At 39.9% G+C, this 25,312-nt stretch overlaps 2 protein-coding genes and 1 long non-coding RNA gene across 3 annotated transcripts in view; 1 reads left to right on the top strand and 2 right to left on the bottom strand.

The window, feature by feature from the left end:
• Window positions 1-345: 345 nt before the first annotated feature.
• Window positions 346-8,091, bottom strand: LOC119746176 (uncharacterized protein C20orf85 homolog). The gene is made up of 3 exons (XM_038222988.1): window positions 7,803-8,091; window positions 3,106-3,187; window positions 346-1,864 (listed from the first exon to the last, which is right to left on the bottom strand). The coding sequence occupies exons 1-3, from the start codon at window positions 7,871-7,873 to the stop codon at window positions 1,607-1,609; spliced, it is 411 nt and encodes a 136-aa protein (XP_038078916.1). The 5' UTR covers window positions 7,874-8,091; the 3' UTR covers window positions 346-1,606.
• A 279-nt stretch (window positions 8,092-8,370) lies between these two features.
• The window catches only part of LOC119746166, a 69,556-nt gene continuing 52,614 nt past the window's right edge, over window positions 8,371-25,312 (top strand). Inside the window, exons 1-2 of the mRNA XM_038222977.1 lie at window positions 8,371-9,044; window positions 11,594-11,626. Of these exons, the coding sequence (XP_038078905.1) occupies window positions 9,002-9,044; window positions 11,594-11,626 (76 nt within the window). The 5' untranslated portion in view covers window positions 8,371-9,001. The remainder of the gene's footprint in view (window positions 9,045-11,593; window positions 11,627-25,312) is intronic.
• On the bottom strand, window positions 18,769-21,044 carry LOC119746183. The gene is made up of 2 exons (XR_005273702.1): window positions 20,875-21,044; window positions 18,769-20,108 (listed from the first exon to the last, which is right to left on the bottom strand). It is a non-coding gene; the product is annotated as an uncharacterized LOC119746183 (long non-coding RNA).

Raw genomic sequence — 25,312 nt, 5'->3', positions numbered from 1 at the left:
AAGTTTCCCCCGAGCTGAAACTTCAACAGGTTAGGTTTTGCACATTCTTCTACGAATTTAGAGTGGTTTCATATTATTGGAAAATAATAACAAAATGAAAAAAAAAAACACCATGATCCTATACTATGCCTTTACGCAGAGAGTTTTCATTGTGACTGTGTTTTAAAAAATCCGATGCTTATAAAAAATAAACCCCTTTTCTTTAAAAATGTTCTAAGAAAGAAGTTTTACTTATACAACACAGCATGACTAGCTACCTAATGTAAGTGGTCTGATCGATTGCATATTTTTTACTAACTAATATTGTGCAAAGGCCATGCAACCAATAAATTTGAGTTTTACATTAAACACGACAGATAATGATGAAGAAAGCACATATAAAATGCCATATGCTCAACTGAGCCACACATAAAACAGCCAGACTCCACATTTTGTCACGTTTTGGAAGCTAATGTGCGCTGCAATGAACCCACTTCTAACAATTGCATAAAAAATAAATACATGTACATGTACTTGCAACAAGAAAATATGCATGGAACTACGTGTACATAACAGCTGATTTTGTTAAATGGTTTATACATGTAGTCAGTTTATCTGGAAAATGGAGACATACCGGTACGGCCTGTTTGAAAGGGACGATCAAATGAAAACAAGGTTTCATAAAAATGATCAACCAACATCACCAAATGAAGTCTTCAATATGTGCTTAATGGTACAGCATGTTTATTGTATAAACATTCCAAGTTTGATACGAGGAATAAATGAAGTCTTTTTCTGAAATGAGAATGGTAATTTTTTGTCTGTTTTCTTTTGCAAGTTGTCTTTCATTGTATTTAAAAGGTATTCATCAATGCGTATCAGTTATTGATCAGTGGTGGACAGCTGAATTTTGTGATATTTCTATTTTGTGATGTTTATACATGTAACTAGAAATGTTCAGTTTTAAGTCCATAACAACTACTTTATTCCCATGTTATTTTGGAAAGATTCCCATATCTGGCCATCACTTGTCCCCCTGTGCACAAACCATATGGGACTGGTCTGAAAATTTCTAAGAGTTTTCTTAGTAAAAACTTCAATATTTTCCCGGCTAAATATTACTTTTTAGGGCATATTATCACTTTCTGATGGCTGATAGGTCACTGAAGGGAAAATGTAGCGATGGCCAGATATGGGAATCTTTCCGTTATTTTTGATTCAATGTTATTTTATTGTTAATTGTTTTTCTAACCCGGTCGCTTTCTTTTGACTCGTACTGTGTAGCTTGAAATAAAACCCGGCCTGTTAGTGACAATGGTTGGGATGCATCATTTGAAGTTTTGAAATCAAATTCTTAGTGCTCAAACATTCTACATGCCCTGTATGGTTGACTCTGTACACCTTCATGGACTTGGAACTCTCATGTGTGATCCATTTGTCACAAGAGATGCAAGTCAAATCATCTGTAACTGTACTGGCAAAGCCACAAACGTTCTCTGTAGGTTGACACCCAGCAGACACTGTGAATAGTCGACAGTTCCTCAATGCCAACCAAGGCTCAGTCACTTTGTCCAACACTAGCCCTTGTTGATTGTAGTGTCAGTCTTTCTGCTGATCTATCAAGGAGTTACTCGATTCCTTCTGCTGGCCAGTTCAGCTGCTTGACCAGCCCTCCCTTCGGGCGGGCATAAGACCCGTATTTCTCAAGTCGGTGTTCACGGTGTCCAGATCTCCAGCCAATGGTAGAGTTGGAGGTCGTAGGGTAGGGCTTGGGTGATGGCAGCACCTTGATGTATCTTGAGATTGGAGTGATAGGTGGCAGAGTCAGCGGTGGGGGTAGCTCAATCTTTTTGATCTCTCGTTTCTGGAAGTCGTCTTTTACCAACTAGGGAACATAGATAACATACAGTTTGACATCATTTGATGACAATGATTGTTGTTGTGGACATAGAAAGAAAATGGATTTTTTTTTGGGGGGGGGGTTACACTTGTGCAGACACAGCTTAAGCCCTGCGATACCACAGCTCATTAACACATCCTTGAAGTCCTCAACAGCAGTCAATGGTTTGCTCCTAGTCATTACACCAGGCTAGGGCCATTAAATCATATTTCAATGCATAAGATAAGCTGTATTATCTCAGCTCCTTAGACATCTAACAACAAACACCAGAGATGGCAGGCCTGCGCCACCACCACCTGACCCTGCATTACTCTGAGCCCCAGCAGGTGTTAGGACTATCATCTGCTTGTCTAGACAACATTCTCAACTGGCCATGGTCATTTTGTGCATTTCGTTTCAAACAATGAAAATATGAATATTGATTGCGTGTGCAGGCTTCCTGGTGCCCTCCTGATGCAGCCTTGTCTACGTGGACTCCACAGTCGTGATCACCTGGTCCATTAACTCCAGCCATCTGGTAATTTGTCTGGCTGGAGGCATATAAGGTCATTCTCATTTAGCAATCAGTCATGCATTTGCCAGGCTTCTATGAGTCTGCTTCATACAGTCTCTGCATTTTAGTAGTCTGCAAGTGCATATGACAGCTTATGGAAATCCATTAAATGCCATTCTGCATTTCTGTGGATGACTTGGTTCCCTACATGTGATGCTTTATTCAAGCTGCCATTTGCAATGATTACATTTTTAAATTAAATAAAAGATACCTTTTTGAGACTTTGGTTACAGAGCTCGGATCAACACCAGTTAATAAAGACACCGTGATGGTGTCCCATGGTGATACGAGTTCTGTAACCAAAGTCTCAAAAAGGTATCTTTTATTTAATTGATATAATAATGGGACAGGAAACGAACTTTCATGCTCGATACATTTTCAAACTGTGTGTTATCTCTGCTCCGTCTGTCTCAATTTTGTTTCTACAATTCCCATCTTCATGCCCCTATTTATGCACAAAACCCAAAACCCAAAACCTCTTTCCCAATTATGAACCTGAATTCTATGTTTTTATCCAGATGTAGCAGTTATGAAGTGATCTACCTCTAGGGGCCAAGATGGTTTGTAATTGCCCTTGACCACAAAAGACTGAAGACACAGACAACTTCAAGAAAGGGGGGAAAACATGTTTAATCCAGGAAACTCATTTTTTTTTTAAAGTTTAATTACTCACGTCACCGTAACTTGTCCTGAGAAAGCCCCAATCATTAGGCCATCGACGGGCCGCATCTATTTCATACTTGATATGATCTTTCCTACAAAAGAAAACAAAGTAAAGAAAGAATAAAATATGAGAGCATAACAAATTAAAAAATTATAGTCATGACACTCACTCATATGTATCAGTCTTAGTTTTAACCTGCCACGTTGTCAAAAAGATAATTTACAAATAAGTCAGAGGAACTACAGTCGAATCTCAAACTACAGGAGAAACTCTGTTAATTCAAAATTCTGGTTATAACAAACATAAAGCCTTAGTCCCGACTGTGCATTTATGTGCACAATGAATGGAACTGATGTTCCTCTTAATACAAAATCCTGATATAAGGCCAAACAATTTGGCTAGGTCCGAACGAGTTTGTATTAACGAGACTCGACCGGTGCAATTTCTGAAATTGCCTGCCAGAGCATGTAAATGACTAAGTTTGTCACTCCTAGTTGCTCACTGTATGAAAAGGATAATTTTTGTATTAAAAAGTACCTAAAAACTTGCCGTACGTATATGATGCACCGATGTGTAATAACGACGTGTAATGATGGCGCCTTGCCAATTGCCAGATGTTAAATTAAAGTTCATGATGAATGTGTTTGCACTCAGTCAACCTTGGCATCTATAGAACTCCTCTGGTAACGACCCAGACTGTCCTTGAGACAAACTGCTGATGATAATAAATTTCCCATCTTGAATAAAGTGCATCATGTGTTCCAGCATCTCGGCTTTTTAGCCTAATCATTTTTTCCCGACAGAACCACTGATGTATTTGCAATACACGGTTTATAGTACGTTGGCTTTCCAGAGGAGTTGTCTCCTGAGATACAGTTAATAACTGAGCTACAAAGTGCCTCACTCAAGCTCATGTTCCTTGATGAAAGTGTATTGAATGCAGTTTGCTTTTCTTATAAAGAGAACTTTCTAAACCTGTCTACAGTTCGGAACTGGATTGGATTTCTTAAAGCCATTTGCAGCTATCCAAAAAGTAACTGGCGTAATTATTGTTGAAAAACATACTTGGTTGAAAGATAGTAAGGGGACTAAACTTCCTGTGAAATTATTTTTTCTGGCAAGCTGTCATTTTGAAGAAATCAACAAAAAAAGGCCTTTCCAACGGTGCATCTTAAGAAGCACCGTTGGAAATTTCTGTTAGTAGTTCGTTTTTTTATTCGGCGAAGCGCACGCAAGCGTTGACACTATGCACAGGCGCGCACAGTTGCTATAATTCGTCAGATCGGTGCACGACATCGCGTAGCTGCAATCAGCTCAGTGAGAACGTGTCATAAACGCTGAATTCAGGCCCAATTCAAAACATGATTCCGCAACTTTTGTTTTGAAATCAAGGTTGTTGTTCTCGAAATATACAGCTGAAGCTCAGCTGAAACTTCATCAGGTTAGTTGTTCAGCACCCTTCTTTAGAATTTGAGCCTTTTGTTGCTTCAAACGAACAAAATGCACAAATTACAAATCATGGACTATTTCTTCACCCATTCCATTTGCACTTGCTTCACCAATGGAAGCAGTACGTGCACGGTGCACATTAGACTTCTCATTAAAGTTTAATACATTTTCAAGGTTCCTTTTGCACAGATGTTTACAAGGGGGCGTTGTATCTGTTGCCACACATTAATTTGAAAGTTGCTGGTAACATCACTGCAGAAAAGGAGTGGATAAAAACCAGGCACAGCCTTGGTTTGGATGGTATTGAGGTGCAACTAATTAGTGGACCAAGCACGTTTCAAACTATTGTTCAAATTTATGGCTTTAAAGGAGACACATTTTTGTTTTGAATTTTGTTTAAATGACACATATTATTGAGAACCCCAAACTTTTAACAAATTGCATTTCGACTTTTGTGCATGCTTCAGTTTTGTGTAGTTGTAGGGACGTACACAACCACTGGTCTTACGTTGGATAAAGTTGAGTTAGAAGGAATAAAAGATCCTTCAATGTACAATTTCAAAGATTTAAACTTTAAGCTCTGTTTTCTCCTCACCGCTGTTCCAGAGGCTCACAGCGCGACATTTGGTTTATGCGCATGCGCCAGTTTTTCCGGGTTGTGCTGTAAAATTAACATTCATGAACGTTCTTAAAAACAAATCACTGAGAACGGCCTTCCAAAATACTGCTCATAACACAAGAGATAGTTATTGAAGCCATAAGATTTGTCCCAATGTAGGTTACAAAATGAATAACTTGAGCATCTCCATCAAAGATTTCAAATGCGATGTCGTTATTTTTGCGAAATAAGAAAAAAAAGGCCTCCATTTGCTGAACGAAAGCCAGCAACCAGCGAAAAAAGGGGTCAAAAATAAAGCTTTTTTTTCTGCAAACAAGTAAGTTAAGTTAGAATTAAGACTGCCATGAAAACATCAATGAGACTTTATATTTGTATTAACAGTGATTTCGAAAGAAAAAAACCCAAACTCGCCTGCAAATGGGGGATTCCCTGGTGGGTTTACTGAACACGGACTGTGGTTTTCTCGATTCAACTGCACAGTACGCAGGGTTTGCGATTCAAACAAGTAGGGCTACCACCGTACGCCGAAGCATGTTGGCCAGTGCCCTGCGTGTATACATTTCTAGTGACGGGGATACGCGTAGTGCCTGCTATTGGATTCGTGCACAAATGGCGCTGTTTGTTTACATTCAGTGTATGTATTAAATAGCTACGTACGTGGCTCCATCTGGTTTTTTTCTCTAAAGTCGTCAACAGTAGTATTCTCCTTTAATTACTCTTTCCAATGGTAATTCACTTGATTCGGAATTAACTTACCCAGATACGAAAAATCCCACGAAACCTGAATGTTTTTTTCCTTCCGATTGAGACATTTATAAATGTCGCAATCAAAGGTAATTTTTCAAAGGTGTTTTCTAATCCAATGTCTTGCCGAAAACTTCACAGTCTATCTGATAAAAAATTACTGTCCTTTTTCTGTTGTTACATTTCGAATATCAAAACTGTATTTGTAATATAAAAAAGCAATTGAAAAGACGTCCTCCGGTGAGCTGTTTTTACGCAAAACGAACTGGAGAAATTCGGTCACAAGAGGGCTTTTTATACGAACTAAAGCACGGACATATCACACAAACCTAATGTCACCCTGAAAACAGCGGTGAGGCGTGGAGAATGTCCTGGCATTAACAGTCACACAATCTGTGAAAAATGCTACCATGCTGCGTGCTATGAATACACGCCTTCAATGTCTTTTTACAGGCTCTTCAATGCTTGCAATTACAACAATTTCCAAGGTGAACTCTAATAACACAGACTCTTAAAAGACATAAGAGGAATCAAAGGTATCACGCAAGTAGCAACCCAGATGTTTGTGGTTTGACCGTCAAGTTGTCTCCACATTGATTTGTTGGGGGTCTGACAAATCGACCATTGAGACAACTCAACTCCGGATAGCTCGACCGTTGAGACAACTCGACCATTGAGGCAACTCAACCGTTGAGACAACTCGACCATTGAGACAAGTCGACTCACAATTTTTCGGGGGACAGTAGGGAATATTTAAAGTAGGCCCTACCGGGGATTTTTCGCCATGTTCAGGTTTGATTATTGGGGAGGGATATGGCTCGGCTGGGACTTTCATTTATGCTGGGGTTTTCCAAGCTAAGAAAGAGAGAGAGGGCATTTGGCAGTCGGGTACGGGGGGTTTTTTTGCCGTGGGGATTTTGTGTCCAGCCGCGGGTGGCGGGGTAGGGGTTGGGGGTAGCCTGCTTGGCTCGGTCCGAATCAGGCCGGGTTGATGGGGCTGGGGTTGCTGGACGGGAGTGGCTTATTTTAGTTCAGGAAAATAATGGCGCTATCCCATTCATTGGCACTTGGGATGTGCGGACAGGTTTCGGATAATCAAATGTGATTGTGTTGTCTCAACGGTCGAGTTGTCTCCACGGTCGAGTTGTCTCAACGGTCGAGTTGTCCCGAGATGGAGTTTCTCAACGGTCCGGTCGAGCTGTCCGGAGTCGAGTTGTCTCAACGGTCGAGTTGTCTCAATGGTCGAGCTGTCCCGAGTCGAGTTGTCTCAACGGTCGAGCTGTCTGACATTCGATTTGTTCACTGGAAGACTTGGAAGAAGTTGGAGTTGTCACAACGGATGAGTTGTCTCAAAGGTCAATTTGGTTTGAGTTGAGTTGACCAACGGTCAAGTTATCTGGGATTGAGTACCTTTAGTTTAGACCTGTACACATGGTGGTAGATTTACGCCATGTTTACAGGCCTGTCTGTTAGGAATTAATGGAACTCAGCATGCTCAAAGCAAACAAGGCTCGATCTGTTTTCAGATCGAAATCTATTATTGTAAAAAAAAAACCAGACCCTAACATTGATTCCGTTAACAACGAGAAGCCTTACTCCTAAATTTTGGCTTTTTACTTACCCAATAGCTAGGCCCTAGTCCGAATGACTTGGACCCTACTTATCGCCTGGACATGGTCTGGCGTGGGCGATCATAGTGACCATGTTCGAATGTTAAAAAAGGCGATAAGTAGGGTCCTAGTTACATGGACTTCCCAATAATCCTATAGTCACGATAGTTCATGTTCAAGTACATGTACTTGTAAGTGGTGCTACAAGTACAAGCCCACACATAGCCTTGTGTACGCCTTTGTTGTGTACTTCGGCCTACTGCAATGTATTTACTTGTACTTACCAAATCTGGTCGTTTGCTACAAAGTTTAGACTAGTTCCTGCTTTGCCTACCGCTGGTTTTGTCTCAGCCATAATTAGTTTTCAACTGTTGGAATTAATTAAAATCAAGGGGTTTCAAGAAAGAGCAAATACAATTGGAGTTTGATACTAAAAGAGGGCAATTGGCTTGCAGTTGTACTTTATTTTCTAATCAAGAAGTGGCTGGCTGATCATAAATGTGCACAACAAACGTAGGACGACCTTGTCGTCATAGGAACAAGACGACCCCTACCTGCTGGCTGCTGCACATGCAATACACCAGCTAATTAATAATTGATTTGACGGATTCATTATAGGCAGGGGTATGGTATTAACGGAGGGACACAACTCGGCACAATAATAACCATATAGATAGTAAGCTTGATTAAAATACCATAGAATACATACATATTTACTTGAAATCATATTTTGAATAATTGTCATTAGATCTATGAATTTATTTGACCATTTTCACTCGAGACAAAGATATCCCTCTGCGGTTACATGTCAGACAGGAACTGACTTACCTGTCTGCTAATGAGCATGGCCCGTCCAGTCTAGAGGACTTGTTCGCCATTGACGGTCATGACGTGCTGCGCGCTGCATAGGCGACCTCGATATCGGTAGATGTTGCAGTCAGCCGCGGAAAACCACCCCTAAAAAAACCTCCACACTCTGTGGTTTTGGTGCGAAAGTGAAAGGATTTGCAATCTTGACAGCTGGCCCACGACAGGCCAGGCGCTAATTTTGGACGGATGGAGGACGTTTTCGCTCGGAAAAACGGACGTTGAGATTGTAGCGAGACGAGAGCAATTTTGTGCAGCCGACCAGCCTGCTACCGGTTCTATGACTCACGTAATGCACGGATATCCCTTCACATTTTGGACTGTGTTCATGTGCTGGTGACTTCCTGGGACAGCAATCTTGCGCAAGCAGCATACGGAATGCTGCCGTTTAGTGGGGCTTCTGGCTCTCGTCCCTGGATCGTGTCATCACTGTGAAATAGCATGGCGTTGTTTTCGTTGGGCATTGCATGCCGAGTTAACTTCTTAAAGGAAAGGCATTACCACAAATATTGAATACGTTTGGTTGTTTTCGGGATTGCGCGGACTATGTGGGTCCGGCAGGAGTAGGTGGCGAAGCCGTCTTGGCAACCCCTTTTCTGGACGTGGTTGGCCGAGGATGGACCGGCACACCGAATCTTTTATATGCTTTAGTATATTTGGTGAGTGTTTGAATATCCGCAAGCAAGGCATCTCAAATAAAAACGGAAAATAACTTCAGCCAGGTTTCCTTATTTGACAATGTTGGGGAATCCGTCATAATCCAGTAAATTGTTCACTTTCCTACCATGTTTTTGTTAAATTATTATTGGTTATTTTTACAGAAGCTGTAACACGTTTTTCAACGGTTGAAACATTTGCAAATGTATATTCCTAAAGTGATTGAAGATCTTCAGTCCCTCAATTAAATAGGATTTATAAAGCTAACCACAAGTACGGAGTTCATGTTTTTGAAGAAATCATCAACAATCATTGCAAAGAGAATCGCACAACAAAATGAATAACGGTTAAATCATTTTCATAAGTGCTTGCGTTTTGGAGATATAACAATTTAAATGGAAAATTAAGTGAAAACATTCTGTCATTTTTGTCAACATATTATTATTTGATAACTCTAAATTTTACAACCCTATCAAAACTGTTTAATATCATAGGAATGCTTATTAAATAAACAATAATTTGAATTCTTTAATCAGATTTTGATCTCTCATTTACAAAAAAGAGTTGATTTCTTTCCCGGAACACCTCACAATGTCCGAGCCATGTCCCGGCCCACACTGCGATTTGACCAGACAGTGCCAGACAGTGCCAGACAGCCTGCCGTGAGACACGGGCAAAATACAGTTCCAATCCTGCTTCGCACTAGCTTGAGTAACTCCAGCTTAACAAGCTCATCAGGAACTCACATGCATTCCTGATGAGCTTGTCAAGCTGGAGTTACTCAAGCTAGCTTCGCACCAGTTCGCGTTGCTTAACTATTTGAAAATAACACCATTTAAATGGACCACATACATGTAGTATGAATGGGCAATAGATCATGTGCTGTAAGTGTTGTTTACGTGACATTTTGCAGCACCAATCCAATCTGTGAGCACGTGTCTACAGTGCACACACTCAGAAAGTGTATACAAAAACAAAACTCTCCCGCATACATGATGTATGTGCACGTCGCATAAAAAGCTTGCAATGCACAATGCGCAACTCGAAATGAGGTTGCTGAAGTTGGGCGATGCACTAACAACTTTCTCACGGCATGTCTTTGGAATTAATTGAGCGACAGAAAAAGGGGACATAATACATGGACACTTTGGAAATTAGACACCTAAACTATAACCTAGTTGATATCTTAAAACTGCATAGATGTTGGGGATGTGGTGCGTTTCAAACAGCGTCTAATAACTGATCAGTTTTGTGACTTATTGCAGGGTTTTTGTGGACTTGTGTTGGGGCCAAGAGTATTGAGGGAGTTTAGTTCTCTTACACATGTAGCACCAGAATGGGGCAACTGAATGTACATGTATAGCCCTTTTCACACCAGACAATTCTTGGGATTGACGCAGGGTTGAAAACATGCATCGTTTCACACTTGGAAGAATTTCAACCCTGCGTCAACCCTGCATCAACCCGAGATTGATTTCGCCCCTGGTTGAACTCAACCCTGCTCCAGACCAGGGTTGAGATTTTCAACCCGGGTTGAAATTCTTGCCAGGGCTCAAAACAGTAGTAACTGAGCATGATAAGCTTGATTTGCATGAAATAAGTGTGAAACGATGCCGGGTTGAACGCGGGGTTGAAAAATAAAAAACTCAACCCGGGGCGGCACTGGGTTCGCCCAGGGTTGAGTTCAACCCGGGTTGAGAAGCTCTAGTGTGAAAAGGGCTTAAGCCCCTTGTATGGCAGCCATTACTTCTGGAACAGGACATGTATATGGTTTCTGTTGGTATCCAAGAAGCTACATTGTACAAGTATAAAGTACCTACATGTATGCGACTCCCTCTTGTCTTACTCCCTCTTGTCTTACTCCCTCTTACATTACATGTAACTCAACGTACATGTAGTGTCTGATGGTATTAAGCAAAAAGATGCGCCATAGTTTGATGGAATTAAAAATAACATAATTGTAATGTACTTATACACGGTATATTCAACATTAAGGTAAAAAATTGTCTTTCTTTAGGCCAAAAAAAAAGTCTGTGGTTTCTGGTATGTGCGTAGCCATGCGCGTCGGCAAAATTATTAAAAAAAATTCAATGTAAGATGATGTCTCAAAACCGCCAAACTCACTGGTTTGACTTTAATCCTGCTGCTGCACAATTTTTCTCTGATTTTTGTCTTGACTATCCAAATTTCCCGAAGAACGTTTGTGTCGGTCGAGATCATAAGTGGGTGCAGAATTCTCAAGCCTTATGGCCTTACTGAGGTCACCCCAAGCTCCACTCTGAAGGATATTGAGAGTTATAAGGGGATCGAGGCGTCATCTGCAACATCAGCTGCGTTTGAAAAAGGAAAAAAGTAGCGGAAAAGATTTTTAAAAATACGTGTTGCCTCACCACTTTTGGGATAAGCTCCATACCAGAAACCAGAAACTTTTTTTTGGCCTTAGTGGCTTTTGGCTAAAAACGTTTTTCTCAACTGTGTAGAATGACCATATTGAAGCACTTTTATCACGCAACTTTAATGCAAGCCTTATTGTTTTGTTGTTTATTTACAGTATTCCTCCTGCGTCACACTGCCCATTGTGAAGGTAAGATCAAACAAGGCATTTGGATTGGAACAATGATACTTAAAAAGGGAATGTACAACATTTGCTTTTGCTGCGATTTTTAGAAATAAATGGATTTGGAGGATCAGTATGTGATAGCAAATATTGTTAAACTGACTTGTTTCACGTTTTGGGCTTGTAGATGCTGGAAAAACCAAGAAAACCAATCATTTTCTTGTAGTCTGGTTCCCTGACCCCAATTAAGATGAAACGGAGCAATTTATAGACTTCGGGGAATCGTAAGGTCAGGGAATCAGTCTAGCAGGCTTGTATGAAGGGTCATATGTGTGTAATCAATTGCAAAGAAAATGCGGAATAACTAAATATGACAAATTAGGAGCAGTTTTGGTAAAAAGCCAGTTTTCTCCAACGCTGGTCGGCCGACCAGCGTTGGAAATATACACATTTTCTTGAAAATGTCAGCACACTAGGGGCCACGATTTTACAGGATGCTTTAGAATGTCGTTCCCTAACAATCCAGTAAGGTATTTCATGATAAGTTTATAATTTTGTTTTCTGATTTTTGCAAATGTATCTTCCCTTTAAATTACAAAATATCTACCGACTTAGAATTGTGAGAAAAGTATTACCAATCCAGGTTTGGCTAAATGAAAACAATTGAAAATGTTAGTTCTAATAGACTTTTTGGTCAACACTTGCATGTAAACAAAGTACCAAGTCTTGCTCATTAGTTTATTTTGAAAGTAAGTGAATGATATAAAGGCACTACAACATTTCAAAACTAAAACCTGCATGTGATCCCCCCCCCCCATACCCTGTGAGGTCTTTGGAGTGATTGCAAAGGAACAAATAACATAAAAAATGGTACATTGAATGAAATACAGTGTATACATGTACACAATAATAGTCGGTAGGAACACTTTTTGCTTATTAGTGTGGGGTGAGCTTGGCCCCAGGAAGTGTGGTCTGAACAAGGCCTCAAAATCATGACGGATGGTGGATTAAGAGTCGGAGGGCAGCAAGAACTCCCCAACGCAAGTAGAGTGTAGGCTTGCGCGGTTCCGGCGGTTCCCCGGTTCTAACCGGTTCCAATATGGGAACCGCAACCGCAACCGCGAGTCCAATATTTTTTAAGAACCGGGTACCCGCTATCGTCGGTTCCGGGCCCTAAAGAATCGGTTCCAGATTAAATTACCTATTTTCTGTGCACAAAATCCAAAGCCGAGAATAGGTTCCACAGGAAATCCATTGCGGAGGCGCAGCCCGGGACATTCACTCGGGCCGGCTAGTCAAAACAATATTTCACGAGTCGGAGACAATTAAACAGCTCAACAGAGCCCTTTTTGAGTTTGCGGTCGGTCACGAGGCGTGCATACATACAGAGCATTGAACCCAATACTGGCCCTGTACAAAAATAGACAGCCCGCTGCTAAACTCCTCACAGATGCAGAAACATTACAGCTAATCATGCCTAACGGTAGTTGCGACTGATAGACAGCCTTGATGCAACCGTGACAATCTGCTAACGCGTTTGTTTCTTTCTGAAATCTTTTCAACCAAATTACCTGAAGATTTCTTATTCCCTGTGTGGTTTACTCTTTTGTTTAAAACTCCAGCCAATCAAAGATGACATGCTTTGATTCGAAGTGTCGAGTCAGTCATCATGTTGATATGATTATGAATCTCATACTATTGCACTTGCAAGCACAGATCTCATTGTGCGTAGTGTGCAGATATTAGTGAAGGACTATACATGTAAGAGCCTACAGGTGCACTCCACCATGTCTCACAAACAGTATCCTTAACCATCCCCAATCCTAAATTGGAGGAATTTGCAGGATTGAGGTTACATGGCAAAATTGCGTGCTGATTTCGGAGGACGCACTGTGTCAAGGTCTCGGGCTGGACCTTGTGTTGTTTATGCTCAGCCTAGCATAAATTCAGTCCTTAATTATACTTGAAATCCTCCGCACTGCTCCAGGATGCCTCTGCCTCAGCCTATTGGCAGTCATAGCCGGAGGATTTTGCAGGATTCAGGCAGTGGTCACCTCTCCACGGACCATACCGGTAGTCAAGAAATAATGGAGGAATTTGCAGGATTCAGGCTACATGCTATTTTTCCAAGAGGCCAATTGGATGATTTTGCAGGATTGAGGCTACATCCTAGCAAAAAGGCCTAGGGAGTAAGGGGTATGTCATCACTTGCCAAAGACCCTTCCCACCCCTAAAGTAGCCATCCAATAAGAGTAGATTGTTGCAATATTGCTTATTATTACATTTTTACCAGCATATGACAGTTGCATCAAGGGCTAAGCTGATGGTCTTTGCATGTATGCCACTGTACGACATACGTACAAATGGTATTTAATGTAATGTACGTCCAACGAAGCCCTGCACATGCATGGCCAGTGTATAGCAGCTGAGCAATGAGCACATCTAACCAAACCAGATCAGCTGCTCACTCTGATTCAGCTATCTAACGGAGAGCGCTAGCGGGGAGATCATTGATCAAGGCTAAGGTCAGGGTTAAACATTAAACACAGTTGGACAGAAAGGGGTGTGTTGGGTTGACACTTGAGGGCGCTATAACATTATGGGCACAAGCAAATAGTGACTGGATAGCGTACAGAGAACCTCAGAATGAAGTCGTTTGAAGCCATATTGGGGAGACGCGTTGGTGTTGTAAAAAGGACCGACTTGCCAATTTGGATCTGTTCTCAATTAAAACGCGGTGTTTCACTTTAGTAAAATGATGGTTAACTTTTTTTCCGGCGCATTTCGCAGTACAGAAAACTTTTTATCGGCATTGCCGGTAGCTTGTGCTGGTAAATTAGTGGAGAGAGGGAGACCACGAACCACATAAGAACACATTTCACATTCAAACAAGAAGAGGCTATGTCTTTATTTCATAACATTTACAAGTGTAAATTGCGATTTTTTTTTAGCTAATTATCAGCATCCAGACTCCAACCGGTCTTAAACAGAGTGTTTAAAACCTCCCAAGCACACATTTACATGTATTCCCTTATTGAAACTAACTTGTAATTGCCTAAAGGCCAGATTACACTTCACGGGAAAGCGAAAGTGAAGCAAATTTCGTGACAACTAAAGTTTCATTGTGATGTTCACAGTTACATGTAACAAACAAATTTGCTTCACACTGAACTTCGCTTGAGGCCGGTTCATGCAAATGCGATGCAAATTTGACGTCACGAAGCATTCGCTGCGAAATTCGCCGGAGTTGAAATGTGTTCAACTTTTGCGAATTCGCAGCGCGAAAAGTGCCCCTGACGTCACAAATTCGGATTTGCGTTCACTTTGATGCCGAGTATGAACCGGCCTTAAATGTTCTTTCTAGAACGTTAAGACTTCTGGCGTTGCACAACGTGTACACTTTAACAGGTTTGTTGTTTGTAGGGTATACCGGTACATGTGCACCCGTTGGACAGGAAAAATTAGGAAAACAAAACTTGTGTCCAAATAAACAGGAGAAAGTGGGCGGCTGCATACGCATGAACAAGTTTGGCACTGTACATGATGTGCAAGAAATGTAAAAAAACAAAAACAAAAACAAAAAAAACAACGCCAATAAACATCTTCCGCTGCACATTATTATTAATATTATTATTTATTGAAATTATTGAATTGTTTTTGTGCGCTAAACCCCCACTTTTTAATGTCGTGGCTCCTGCCCTTAAAAGGGTCAGAAAATATGGCATCAAGTAGTTTTGACTTCTTGAGGTGATCTTGAGAGTTTCAAAGATTGTACCCCAAAATGCACGTGGGCCCCCACGAGCCCACTGAGTGACTCTTGAACTCACTTAAACACACAGACCACTGCATGTTGAGTATTAACTCTCCTACTGTTTGAACAGTCACAGACAGTCAAAACTCCATCCACTTCCCCTGCCATGCCTTTTACACAGGCTAGTCACCAACAGTCAGATTATATTTCAAGCAAGCACTCTGACTAGTCAAATTCAGTCAACAGACAAAAGCAGGCAACTAATAGGCACAGCTGGCTTATCAATCACCTACAGTCAAGCATAGCTGTATCGAGTTACATAAACAGTCACAGCCAGTCAATCTTGCGTTATTATAAGCCGGGAGCTTTTAATTGTTGAAAACAGTCACTTGATTGATTTTGACTGCAGGGACAACTTGGCACAGAATGTATGTTTGCATAGGAGGGTAATGCCCTTTCTTGTCTCAAACACTGTAAAAGATAAATGTTTGGAACAAATTTTTCGTGAGGAGATTTATGACTAAATGTAGAGTACAGAATTAAAAATGATGACCCAATATGTAAAATTACAGCTGGTTAGTTACATGGTAAAGCTTACACTCTTAGTGTTACCATGTGTACAAGTACGTTCTCCATGGTTTTACGTAGTGGTTTGCACAATCTTTAGACCAACATGCTGACAGAATTTTTGGTAGAGTTTGTTTATGCACATGTGCAGTATTTTCCAGTGACCTAGCATTAACACACATACACCACCATACCGTGCAGCTGAAGGGCAGAAGTGCTTATAAATAAATGCTACTGGTTCACTTGATGTACAATGTACATCGGGCAGTGCTACAGGAATGCAGGGAACCAGCACCGTGGACTTGCACAGGACAAAATGGCCAACACTGAATAATAATACACATACCTGCATGTAGATGTACATTTGTACACCAGGGTCAGTTTGTGAGCATGTACAATGTACATGAAGGTAACTGAATATATGTCTACATGATAAAATGAGGTAGAACTAGGATTTTCCCAGGGTGTTTTTCATTTGTCTTTTAAAGGGAATATAACAACATTTGCTTTTGCTGTAATTTTCAGAAATGGATGGATTTGGGGGTTAGTATAGCAAATATTGTTACACTGACTTGTTTGAAGTTTTGTTTTCGTAGATGCTGGAAAAACCAAGAAAAAAAACAATAATTTTCGTGTAGTCTGGTTCCCTGACCCCGCTTAAATTGAACTGTTGAAATTTATAGACGTCGGGGAGTTGTAAGGTCAGGGAACCAGTCTAGAAGGCTTGTACCCGTCCATGGATGTGTAATCGATTGCAAACAAATTCAGACTTAACTAAATATGGTAAATTGGGGCAGTATTTGAAAAAAGCCAGTTTTTTTCCAACACTGGTCGGCCGACCAGCGTTGGAAATCGATACAAAAATACCACTTTTCTTGTAAATGACAGCACACCAGGTGCCATGATTGTACAGGATGCTTTAGACTGTCATTCACTAACAGTCCAGTAAGCTTTTTCATAATAATTTGGTAGTTTTGTTTTTGATGTTTGCAAATGTTGTATATTCCCTTTAATATTATAATACAGCATGGGTCAAATCATGGACGGACGAATTTTACAGGATGCTTTAGACTGTCATTTACCAACATCCTAGTAAGGTATTTCGTAAAAACTTGGTAGTTTTATTTTTCGATGTTTGCAAATGTTGTACGTATATTCCCTTCAAAGATGAGTTACATGTACCTACGTGTACAATGTATGTACGTGTGCATGCTTAGCTAAATTATTTTTGGTGCAAAAAAAATTGTTGCAGGCCTTTTAGTGGACTTTCAATCTGCAGCATTTCCATTTCAAAGTGCTTGGAATCAACACTGCCTGAGCTGTTGGTATGAATGAGCACAGTCTAGACGGTGTGTTAAAAGTATGGCAGGGAACGCTGCTGTCTGAGTACAGCAAGCCAACACTGATTTTGTTCTTTTTCTTTTTCAAGATAAACATGAACACATGCCTGATAGGAAGTGATTTGCATTCGCGTCTAGACCTCGACCGGAGGGTGTGTTTAAACTAAGGGTTATATTATGAGCCACAGTAATCTGGTCTTGGTCAGAGAGAAGACTTAAAAAAAAACTAAGAATTGAGGAAACAGCCCAGACCAGAATACAGTATAAATCAAAACGGCTGATGCTTAGAGCAAGTATTACAGTCACCCTAACACTATTTGTACATTTAAGAGCATGAGTTGAAACATAATGGAAAAAAATATTCATGCAAAAAACACCGCAGTTGATTTTTGTTTGTTAAGATTGCATAAAGTGCACATTAGCAATTTGTTAACAGATGAACAGTTTGGTACATGGAAAATATTTAGAAATAAAAACAAAGAAGATAACTTTTTAGTTTAAGCTTAAACAAATCAATCAACTTGGCTTCTCATGTCCTTTTGTCGAACAACATTTATGCTAGGGGTTTTACTCATTAACTATGGAAACATGCATTGTCAGCCGGGTTATTACCTGGGTCAATATTGGTCAAGACCCCCATTGGTTTGTACACAGTAGGCCAGGAGGTGAGGAAGAAAATGTTGTCCACAGTCAGCGCGCAGCATGCCCGAAAGTGCTTTCGTTTATTTGCAGCGTATGCACGAACACACTGGAAATATGAATATTCATGAGATAGGAGATCCAATCTTCGAAATTCATTTTCCGCTTAACGTGTCATTAAAAGTAGGATTTTATTTGAAAAAGAGATTAAAAAGGGTATAGTTTAATTGTTAAATGATAATAATTAAGTTTTAAGCAACTATTTTGTGAAATATGGGGAAGGAAATATGACCGTTGTTGTGGTGAATTTACGGTCGGTGAAAATCGTCCTTTTATATATACTAAACGAAGTTGGGCAGAATGTTTGGACAATTTGATGAAAAGCGACATTATTAAGCTACCTTTATTTTATAACTTTGGTTCTCTTGAGTTTCCGAGGTAGTCAGGATCACTCAAAAAGGATGTCTATTCCGAGTGCCCAGGTCACGAAAATAACACCGCTCTGAAAGCACGTGCGCGGCGGTTTCGTGCCCTGCTCCACACGTACACGGGATCACAATAAGTAAACGCGGAGTAAAGGCACCCGACTATAATGAACTGGTTGCGTGTCTTTTCGAAACAGGGAAGTAAAACGATGTTTCATGTAAACCCATTAAAAATAAGACTTCGTCGGGTTTTTTTGGGGGGGGGGGGTCCTACTAAGTGTTTATGCTGGCAATGCAATAACTATTTCTTAATCATTGTGGGGATTTATTGGGAGGGGTGGGGGAGTACAAATTCGCAAAATAAACTATATTTTTGGCTTTATCTTAAGTAGGAAAGTGGACATAAACCTGAAAACAAATACAAAACATGTATAAAGAATCAAGTCGTCTCTTTTCTTGACTGAAATTCTGGGAAACACTTTATTCATGAAATCACAATTACATACTTTCAGCTGCATTTAGTTAAACATTAAGGTATACTGAAACACTTTAATATTTGAACCACTTTCAGTTTCCAAGAAAAAAAAACTTTACAAATGAAAGTTTCTCACAACATGGAATGACTTACAAATATAGATCTGAAAAAAAGTGAACATGAAAATTAAGGCACATTTTCTTTATTGTGTGAGGTTTTTAATGCTCTGGAAAACACTGATGTGCAATGTACATGTACATGTATAGTAACTATACTCTTGCGACATGTATAGACCACGAGCTTATAAAATTCCACGTGTCAGCAATTTGTTTTGATGCAAGATTATTCAACCGCTCCAGCCCTTGGCAATAACAATAAATTGTATTTCTTAATAATTACAAGGGTAAGAATGCAGGCATATAAGAACAAATAATAAATATTTAAGATTGCAATGGTTACAAACTAACAAGCAATCAATTCTGTTCAGGCTAGTTTCCATCTCAACGTAAGAAACGCAAAGTGAAACAAAAAAAAGGGACCAAAACTGCAGAACAGATAATATGGAAACATTTCATCTGGAAGTGTCGCCGACAACTCAGACAGATGCAAACTGTTTCGCAGGCGATCAGCAAAGTTGCCTGTGGTTCATAATGTTACGCAGTCTGCGTATTTTCAGAACATCGATATGGACTTCGAGTGCAGTGTACAGTCGTTCGCAGAGGTTTGTATTGTATTATCGGTTTTCAATATACAGCATAAAGGCTACTGACAAATTCATTAAATTGTGAAATAAAACTGGAAGTTGTTATTTAGAGAAATTTGATTGAACTGATTATTTTTTTTCACTGTTATGCGTCATTTTTCTTACCAGGCAAATTTACATGCGTTGCAGTCTACACGTCATCAAACAAAACCTTTTGTGCTTCCAAGTCATCATGCGTTCATTCCAAAATGTGTACATTACAAAATGTGTCCGTATCTAGCAATGCTTGTTCTTCTTGCTATGTGAACAAGATGGCGCATATTAAATGTACCATGAAAGTGCTTACTTTTTATCAACGAACAATACATGCAATGTTCCATGCGACATGGCGTAAGAATCCCCGGCGCCTGATTCGTCAGTTTGTGAGTTGTTGATCACACGTCATTGAATTAAACATGCAAAATCTGGTTGTACCACAAAAATTGTAAAGTTCAATCCATGGTAAAATAATAGAGTTCCATTGAAATTGGTCATGTTCATCTTCCAGTGCGGATGTTGTGTCCAACCATCTTGACAGGGAAAATGGGTAAATCACTCTGCGTACTTGACCTAGAGGGTATATTGAAGAAAAGAGAAAGGAGAGAAAAATTATAATCAATCAATATACATGTACATTTACAGGGAACGACCTAATATTAAATTAGGTTAGTCATTGCAAAAATGTTTTAAAAAAGACATGAATCTGGGACTGAGATTAAAGTGAGAATTATTTCCAATTTTGTTAGGAAAAACTTAGAAAATTAATTTTCTTGATTCTTCACACTCATACTTGACACTCGTAGACTTTGTACACAACCGCTGAATTAAGTGGCGCCTGGATACTACATTCTTTCCTAATGCATTGCATAGCCTAGATGCACATTGGATGTATTTGTTTTGTACTTGATGCGACATGCAAAGTAACGGGTAGGAACCTATTGTCGACATCGGTCGCGATGCACCCACGTACGAACATGTACGTAGTGCCGGTTAGTAATACACACTGCATACACGAGTGACGTCATCCGAATCAGACGTTGCCGACCAAAATCATGCAATTTTCGCGTATATTTCGCATCAAAATATAAATCGCCCACGAAACCTGCAGAGATGGGAATAGTACGGTTCGAAAGCATAACTCTTCAAGAGTCCAGGAATCGACAAATGTTATCCAACAATATCCCGAGGTAGTCAGGATCACTCAAAACGTGCAGGTAGTGTTGAAAAAAAAGGGTTTTTATACCTCATTTCGCAAGCCTCATTAATCACCTTTACAACAATATAATCACTAAAAAATGGTATCATTCGACGCCGAAAATAATAATCTTTCACTCACCCCTCCATGTTGGCCCAACACTGCCGCGAAAACGGGTTTCTTGTCGGTCTTCCAGGGGCACTGCCGAACGCTCGCGAAACCTCGTGAATTCTCGAAGGTCCGAGACCGTACAACTCGCTGCAAATAAAACTTCGCTGTGTGCCTCATTATCGAGCACGCTGCGCGCTGACTGCCATCGAGCTAGAAACTGGTCTGAGTGGTTCATCTCTTTCCAACACTATGCTCGACAGGGACAGTTGGGCCCAACTCATCAAGTCAGCATGAAAATGAATGAATGAAGAAGAAGATTGGTGACCTCTTAAGCAAGAGGAGGGTTACATGCAGTGTACCAAGGTCCCTGTATTTATAATACAGGCCTTCTTATTGAAATACATGACAATGCAAGCTCTGTAAAATCCATTACTTGTCCATGGATGTATATTGTACATGTACCTTGCATGGTGTATGAGATATGGGCCTCCAAGGCCAGCTTCCCATTCATTCTGGTACACATATGTACATGTACATTGTGTATGTGTGTGATCCAAGGCTGTGCTAAGTCTAGAAGTTATTCAGGAATTCATACAGTGCACACATGTACATGTACGTACATGTACATGTACATGTACCTGGGCAACTTGAGGCTTGCTGTGTATTGTAAGGGTTTATACATGTACACGTACATGCACCCGTAAATCCTTAGCACTACAAGGATGGAGTTATAAGGCACTTAAGTTTATGATCCACACATTACAGAATTGTTTTTCATGTTTATTTACCACAAGAAATGTATCCATTTAGCTCACCAAGAATACCTTGTTGTAAATTAACTAGCACAACTCATTCCAAAAAAGCAAGATTATACAAGAAAACTTGGATGTTGTTTACTTTGTATACAATTGTTGGATTGTAAATAATACAAGTGAATAATTTGGTTTCTTGTAACCCTATTAAAGGGCCGGGTTATTTTGACCATCTCTCAGCCGGGGGGGGGGGGGGGGGGGGGGGGGATCTCGGCCATCGAGTGCCGAAAATTTTTGAAACTCGATACATGCATAGAGAAACTCATCATAAACAAACCAAAGAAATTTCATGACTATAGGTCAAAGAGTTTTGGAATTATGGCTAATTAATTATTCATATGTACGAATGGTAATTCTGCTCTGTGTGCATGACGTATATGGGAAAATTCAGTTTTCATGGAGCATAGCGCCGGAAAATTGTTTACTGCGCGGCAACCCGTGGTCTGATTTTTATATTTTTGGTATCAAAAGATGCGCAAGGCTCGAGGCTAAAAAGTCATAACAGCTCGGGTCGCAAATTTTTTTTTTTTCAAGGCTATTGCTGAAAAAGTCGAGGCGGGGGGGGCGGATGCATTCACAAAGTGAATAAGAAATTTTTAGACTATTTTACAAATTCCACTTGGGTAAATGGGCTGTTAGAGGCTCACTGATTGGATGAATCAGGTAATGCCTTGGTTTGCACATGTGTTGGGGGCCTCATGGTGGAAAGTGCTGCTACCGAATGCACTGTGTAACGATACGCCCATTACTGTAAGATGTAAGAACACATCAATATTGTCTAGACTGCCTCTAATGAGCTGTGTCTCTACTGTGTAAGTAATTCATCATGCAAAGTAATCTGGGAGCTTTCATGCCTATAATGTATTCAGTACAAATCAAAACACTGCCCTCACCTCACTGGAAAAAAAGTGCAACACATCAGGAACCCTTTTATACAGGGGTGTGAAATCTCAGCTTTATAGCTGATTTCAGCGTTTTTTTGTTTTGGATTTCAGCTTTTTTCCCTCACTTGCTGTGTACAAAAGTATAGGAGATTTCCAGAGTTCAGCTTTTTTGCACCTTTTTCAGCTGTTTTCAGCTATTTTTAACAGTGGTCTCTCACACCCCTGTTTATAACACTTGAAATACATGTATTCGCCCGGGTCATTACCGTAGTTGGTGAAATCTGTGGTTGATTTGCAAGAAGATCTGGAAAATTCTGAAAGAAGCACCAGTTTTGGAGAAAACTGACCAGCATTGGAGAAAACTAGCTCATTTTCAAAAACTGCTCCTACTTTTTCGTATTTAGTTATTCCACATTTTCTTTGCAATTGATTAGATGTACACACCTGTGAAGAGGTACAGGCCTGCTAGACTGATTCTCTGACATTACAATTCCCCAAAGTCTATAAATTGCTCCGTTTCATCTTAAGTGGGGTCAGGGAACCAGACTACAAGAAAATGATTGGTTTTCTTGGTTTTTCAGGCATCTACCAGCCCAGAACGTGAAACAAGTCAGTTAAACAATAATTGCTATAACACTCGAATCCTCCAAATCCATTTATTTCTGAAAATTGCAGCAAAAGCAAGGGTTGTACATTGTCTTTTAATAAAGAAATGAACAGCAATTTTTTACAGTTCTCCTTTGCAATTTACCTGAATGAAACCGCCAGCCATATTTTGAGGGTTGTTCTCAAACGGTCTTTGCTTGAAAATAATCTGCATGCCATTAAAAAAAATGATGTTTAAATACATCTAGATATACAAGTGCATCGCCCTTAGAAAAAAAGACCAGAGAAAGAAATCAATATGCAGTCTAGACTATATTAATGAAGTGTTGTTTATGACAAGCACATGTCCAGGAACGGAAGTAAATAGTCCCATCATGCATATCAGTTAGTGTTTCCCCATCCAAAAAAAAAAACAGTTAAAAAAAAAGTTTTTCTGGTCAACATTGCTTTTTATGATCAAGTATTTCTGGTAAATGATGTCAGAATATATGAATCATTTTACTTTATGTACATGTATAAGTTACCAGGATCTTAAACATACCTGTACATGTATGTCTAACGAAAAAGCAACAACATTTCTTTTCTTTTTTAATTTGCATCAATATGGACTATTTCGACTCGCCCAAACTTCACAAAACCTTTTCTCAGCAAAAGTTTGCGTTGAAAGGGGCATATCATTTTGGAAAAATAGTCTCAAAATGTAGAAATGTCTGGTAAACAAATGGATGTGGGCAATCAGTGAGATTTCAGAATGTCATTTAATGTGATGTCAGGTATTATTCTGATCTACCACAGAGCAAGGAAACAGACTATTAATTTAACTTACTAGTAAAATGATGTCATGTTGGTAACACAGACTTATTTGAAGTACAGGTACCATCTTTATTGGTTAATGTATTGTACACATGTACATGTACATCTCTGGAAAAAAATTGTTTTTCTCAATCTATTGAATTCAGCTTCCATTCCTACATTGTACCCATCTAGTCTAGCGTGAATGTGAAGTGGTACTGTCTGCCACTAAACACAGAATTGCTCGGCCTTGCCCTCCCTATATCTAGAAGTGGCACAGCCCAGTCATCTGGTACTATTTTCAGGCACCCATTGTTGACCCTAAGCTGACCCTGTTTGGAACCCTGGACAACTGGGGACCTCCGTGGATGGGATACGTGTTCTATTTTGAACATTCTGCACCAGTCTTGTAAACAGTTGACCAGCATTTTATAGTCGCTTTCATTTCGTGCATTATGTATTCATGCATTATTGGTGAGAAACGAGTGGTCCCAAACTTATGGATGACAATTGTATTTTATACCAGTTGTGTTCGGAGTGATTGATTGCCACAAAACATCTGCAACACTCAATTTACATTGGGCACTTCTCAATTCTTATGAAAGGTGTTATTTTAACAACTGTCATGTTTCATGTTGAGGCCTACGGTATTTCAGTTTTCACAGGTCTGGTCATAACTACCAATATCCATGGTTCTACAAGTAGAGTCCAATTGGAAGCAATGTAATTTTTACTATTCATTGATATGAGTATGACAATCACATGACAATGATTTCGCTGCACTCGATCTCAAACTTGATAATTTTCGGTTTTCGTTTACATCATTGCGTGATACTTACACGACGCCCGATGTCAGACAGAAGGCGCCATGATGAAAATCCATAGCGACACAAATACATGTATGTCTATATTTTGACGGTTTAAATAAAAGGAAATTTAAGCTTCGATATTAACAATTTAAATTGTCAAGGTTCCGTTATTATTATCAATGTATTTCGTAAAGAAAAAGTATTTTGGAAAAAAAAAAAGAATCGTAACTTCGCAACGCATAGACTGATAATCATGGAACGAGGATGGTTGAATGACCTTTTTCCTAAGCTTCCAACTCATGTATGGTTTCTAGACGTCTGCAATGCGATACTACCGTCAAGACTGAGTTAAACACAGTCACCAGGGCAGACAATTCTTGCCGTGGATATTGAACGCATGGACCGGTCTGTGGGTCGCCGCATGGCCCGTGAACATAACATTTTTTTCGTACTCGGGGTAAAAATGAGACTTTTCAAGTAGCAAAAACCAGTGTAATTTCAACGTCAATCCCAATCACAATGGGAAAATATGTAAGTTTATTACATGATTGAATTATCTTTCCAA

The sequence above is a fragment of the Patiria miniata genome, unplaced genomic scaffold (genome assembly GCF_015706575.1).
Source record: "Patiria miniata isolate m_02_andy unplaced genomic scaffold, ASM1570657v1 HiC_scaffold_12, whole genome shotgun sequence".
Lineage (NCBI taxonomy): Eukaryota > Metazoa > Echinodermata > Asteroidea > Valvatida > Asterinidae > Patiria > Patiria miniata.
Note: the sequence above shows the minus strand (reverse complement) of the source record. Positions and strands in the feature narration are given on the sequence as shown.